Genomic DNA, 3,795 nt, shown 5'->3' with positions numbered 1-3,795 from the left:
AGCAGAACAAGTAAGACTCAATACTCTGATTGCAAATTTTTGTAGGTTTGGCGCATCGATTCCTCCAAATGTAATCCACCATTCATCTGTTATAAATATAAACAAAGTAGTTATAAAATCTATCTAACACAAATGTAGTCAAACTTTAAACTTAAAGAACAAACAAGCTTACGAGGTTGATCCTTATTTCTTCTTCTTTTGCAAGACGGAGTTCCCAAGATCCCAACAGCATCAGCATACTTTCTCAATTCACCCGTAGCAGCATCAAGTTCATCTTCATTGGGTATAAGCCTTTGCATTGCTGTATGAAGTCCTCTTTTGATTTATATGTACTTTGGATCACTATCCATTTCATAAGCTTCAATAGTATAGAATATGGAAGGATTCAAATAGTATGCCGCACGATGTAGAGCATGATTAAAGTTATTCTTCCATCTTTTCTCAAAGCAAGCCTTAATTACACCCCACGTATCATCATCTTCACTGAATTTCTCCTCTAGTTGATTCCTTGCTATCCTCATTGCATCATAAAAAGAAGGCATTGTAGGTTTGCGCTCGATGTCCACCAACCTTACAACCTTAACTAAAGGCTTCAGCACACTACAAGCATAATCAACATCTTCCCAAAATGTGCTACTTGTAACAATTTTAAGTGCATTAATTCCAAGAGTTTCTTTTGAAAATCTAGTTTTTGCCCACCTATCATTCACAAACACCATTTGTAAAGGAGTTTTATACTTTTGAAGACTTTTTAGTGTGTAATACTGAGTTGCAAATCTAGTCTTTGTAGACCTATGTAAGTCTGCACGTGTCAACTCCCTCATCAAGCACAATACTTGAAAATGAGCATAAATGTAAGTAACAAGTCTTTTACCTAGAATGACGGCTGTCTTGATTCGCATAAGCTTGTCACCAAGTTCTTCTAGCATCAACTGGACACAATGAGCACCACAAGGAGTCCAAAATAGATTCGGGTATTCAAGCATTAAATCTTTCCCAGCCTTTTTAAAATTTGAACCATTGTCAGTAATGAATTGAACCACATTTTCTTTCCCGACATCTTCAATTACCTCCTTTACAAGCTCACGTATGAAATCAGCATCATTGGTTCTGTTTGACGCATCTACAGACTTCAAGAAAACTGACCCTTTCGGACAATTCACCAAAAAGTTAATAAGATGTCGCTTTTTCCCATCTGTCCAACCATCGGACATAATAGAACATCCATACCTCTTCCAATGTATCCTAAATGTATCAACAAACTTCTTTGTTTATGCTAACTGGTCCTTGAAAAGATTTGTGCGAATCTGATGGTAAGATGGCGCAGGCATAGCTTTACCATATTCACCAATTGCATAGATCATTTGTTGGAAACTTGGACATCGAACAGTATTAAAAGATATAGAGTTCTCAGTCATCCAAGCTGAAATGCTTTTCCATGCATCTTTCTTTAACTTCTCTTTCGCTGAACTGTTTCTGTCAAGAGTGGCTTGCTGAGTTTTCTGGTGGTCTGTCTGCATGAGTAAATCCATTGGACCCCTAGAACTACTTTGGCTCTTGAATTTTATTTTACTATGACTCTGAACAACTACTTGATTACTACTGCCCACATTAAAATCCTTTTCAACTTCTTGTACCTCATGGTCCTCATCATCAGTATCAGCATCAGACTTCTCATCAGATTGTGTGCGACGATACATAGCATCAACGTTATCCCTGTGAGCTTTCTTTAACTTCTTTATACTGTCATTTTGTCTAATTTCATTTATAGTTTCAACTGTTGCTTTCATACATGATGAAACATTCCCTTTGACTTGTGTGATATGCTGCTTAAGCCTAGTAATTCCACCACCACGCATTTCTTTGTTACAAAGCGTACAACTTAGTTTCTTCGGAAATGCAGGATCTTTGCACGTAGCCCATTTCCATGCTGTATCTCTTGTTTGAGTCAGACTAGAAGATTGAGGGAGTATTGACCCACATGTAGTGTTTGATTTGTTAGAATTGGATGCATTAGAAGAATCCATAATCACAACCTGAAATTCATGTCAAATTGAAATTATGAGAACAATAAGCAAACTCTATTACCCAACTGAACTTTCTTACAATTGAGAGCCAACTGAACTTGGTACACCACTGGCTAATACAACCAATTATTAGCACAAAATTATTACCACTGCCTAATAAAACTCTACTTATGAACATCGATGTATAGTCTATAAATTGATATCAGATAATGACACAAACATCACCTCAACCACATTCCTACCTGAGAGAAGCATAAAATGGATGCCTACCTCAGATTTGCATCCAGCTGAAAGAAGACTATTACTTGAGCCACCCAAAGCAAAATTAAATACTTCTTGAGCTTAACCAGCAGTTAATACTGCTACCTGAGGAAACCGAACACCCAATTCTTCATTACTAAAGCAAATCAACAAGAACCCTAACATGCATCAAACACTGTCACAACTATGAAGTGAACTCAATATTTGATGACCTCACCAGCAAATCAACAAGAACCCATGATAAATCAAAAAGAACCCATGAAAAACAAATTCAGTAATTAAACAAAGAAAGCTTCAATTGAAATTCAAAACCCTAATCTCAGATTAACATCAAAAGGACTCACAATATGATAGAAAAGTTCTCAAAAGTCAAAATATATAAATCTAGCTTCGATTAACACCACAAACCCTAATCTTGCTTCGATTAACATACCTTGCTTCGATTATGTGAGAGAGAGTCGGAGACTGAAGAAGAAACGAAGTGGAGAAGAAACGAAGTGGAGAAGAGTGAATCGATGGAATAGATATTAGGATTAGTTAGGTTAAATTACTAAAACACCCTATCTCGGGGGTAAAATCGGTGGAATTTCGGCTGATATAACCGATTTTTTCGGTCACTTTTCGTATCACCGGAATTTCGTATTCCGCTATGTCACGAGCCGAAAAGGGAAATTTCGGCGGAATTTCGGCCGAGATGGCCGAAATTGACTACCTTGACCGGACTCATTTGCTGACGTGGCCCGATACCTGACTTTGACACCAATACCGGACTAGTCTTGTCTTCACGTGAACCCATACCAGTCTCGTGACCTTGACTTGGATACTATGACTTTATACCTGCCTGCTTGCTTTATGTGCTTGATCAATGTGGGACCTGCCGCATGTCTGCTTTGCTTGGGGCCGGCTGTGCCTGCTTCGACCAGACACCAAACATGTTGCCTCACCCAACACCAGACTTGCTCCTTGACCAACACCGGACTTGTCTTGACGAACATCGGCCTTGCTGATTTGACGAACCCCGACCTTGCTGACGGACATCGCTGCCTCGACCGGCACCGGCCTTGTTGTCTTGTTTCGTTCGAACACCGTCCTTGTCCCGTACACCAGCTTTGTTACTTCTATCAACACCGGTCTTGTTGTTGTGACCAACACCGGTCTTGCTGACTAACACCGGTCTTGATAATCAACATCGGTCTTCCCTTTGCTCGAACGTGGGACCCAGGTGTGCTTGCTTTTCCCAAACGTGAACCTTGTATGTTCGAACGTGGTGTGGGTCCCGTTGAGAGCGTTGGAGCAGCTTCTGGTGGAGGGAGCGTTGAAGCGGTTTCTGCTGGAGAGAGTGTTGAAGCGGCTTCTCCTGGATAGACGTTGGAGCGTCAGAGAGCATTGAAGAGGCTTATCTTGGACAGGTGTTGGAGCGCCTTCCTCTGAAGAGAGCATTGAAGCAGGCTTCTGAAGCGAACATGGAGGCGGCTCCTGGAAAGAGCATTGAAGATGGATTCTGAAG

General features: G+C 40.3%; 1 protein-coding gene across 1 annotated transcript; it reads right to left on the bottom strand.

Annotated features, from left to right (window-relative positions):
• Positions 1 to 323: 323 nt before the first annotated feature.
• On the bottom strand, positions 324 to 1,214 carry LOC113315666. The gene has a single exon (XM_026563927.1). The coding sequence runs from the start codon at positions 1,212 to 1,214 to the stop codon at positions 324 to 326; it is 891 nt and encodes a 296-aa protein (XP_026419712.1).
• Positions 1,215 to 3,795: the final 2,581 nt, after the last annotated feature.

This window comes from Papaver somniferum, chromosome 10 (assembly GCF_003573695.1).
Source record: "Papaver somniferum cultivar HN1 chromosome 10, ASM357369v1, whole genome shotgun sequence".
NCBI lineage: Eukaryota > Viridiplantae > Streptophyta > Magnoliopsida > Ranunculales > Papaveraceae > Papaver > Papaver somniferum.
The sequence above is the reverse complement of the archived record's forward strand: the minus strand, read 5'-3'. Positions and strand labels throughout refer to the sequence as shown.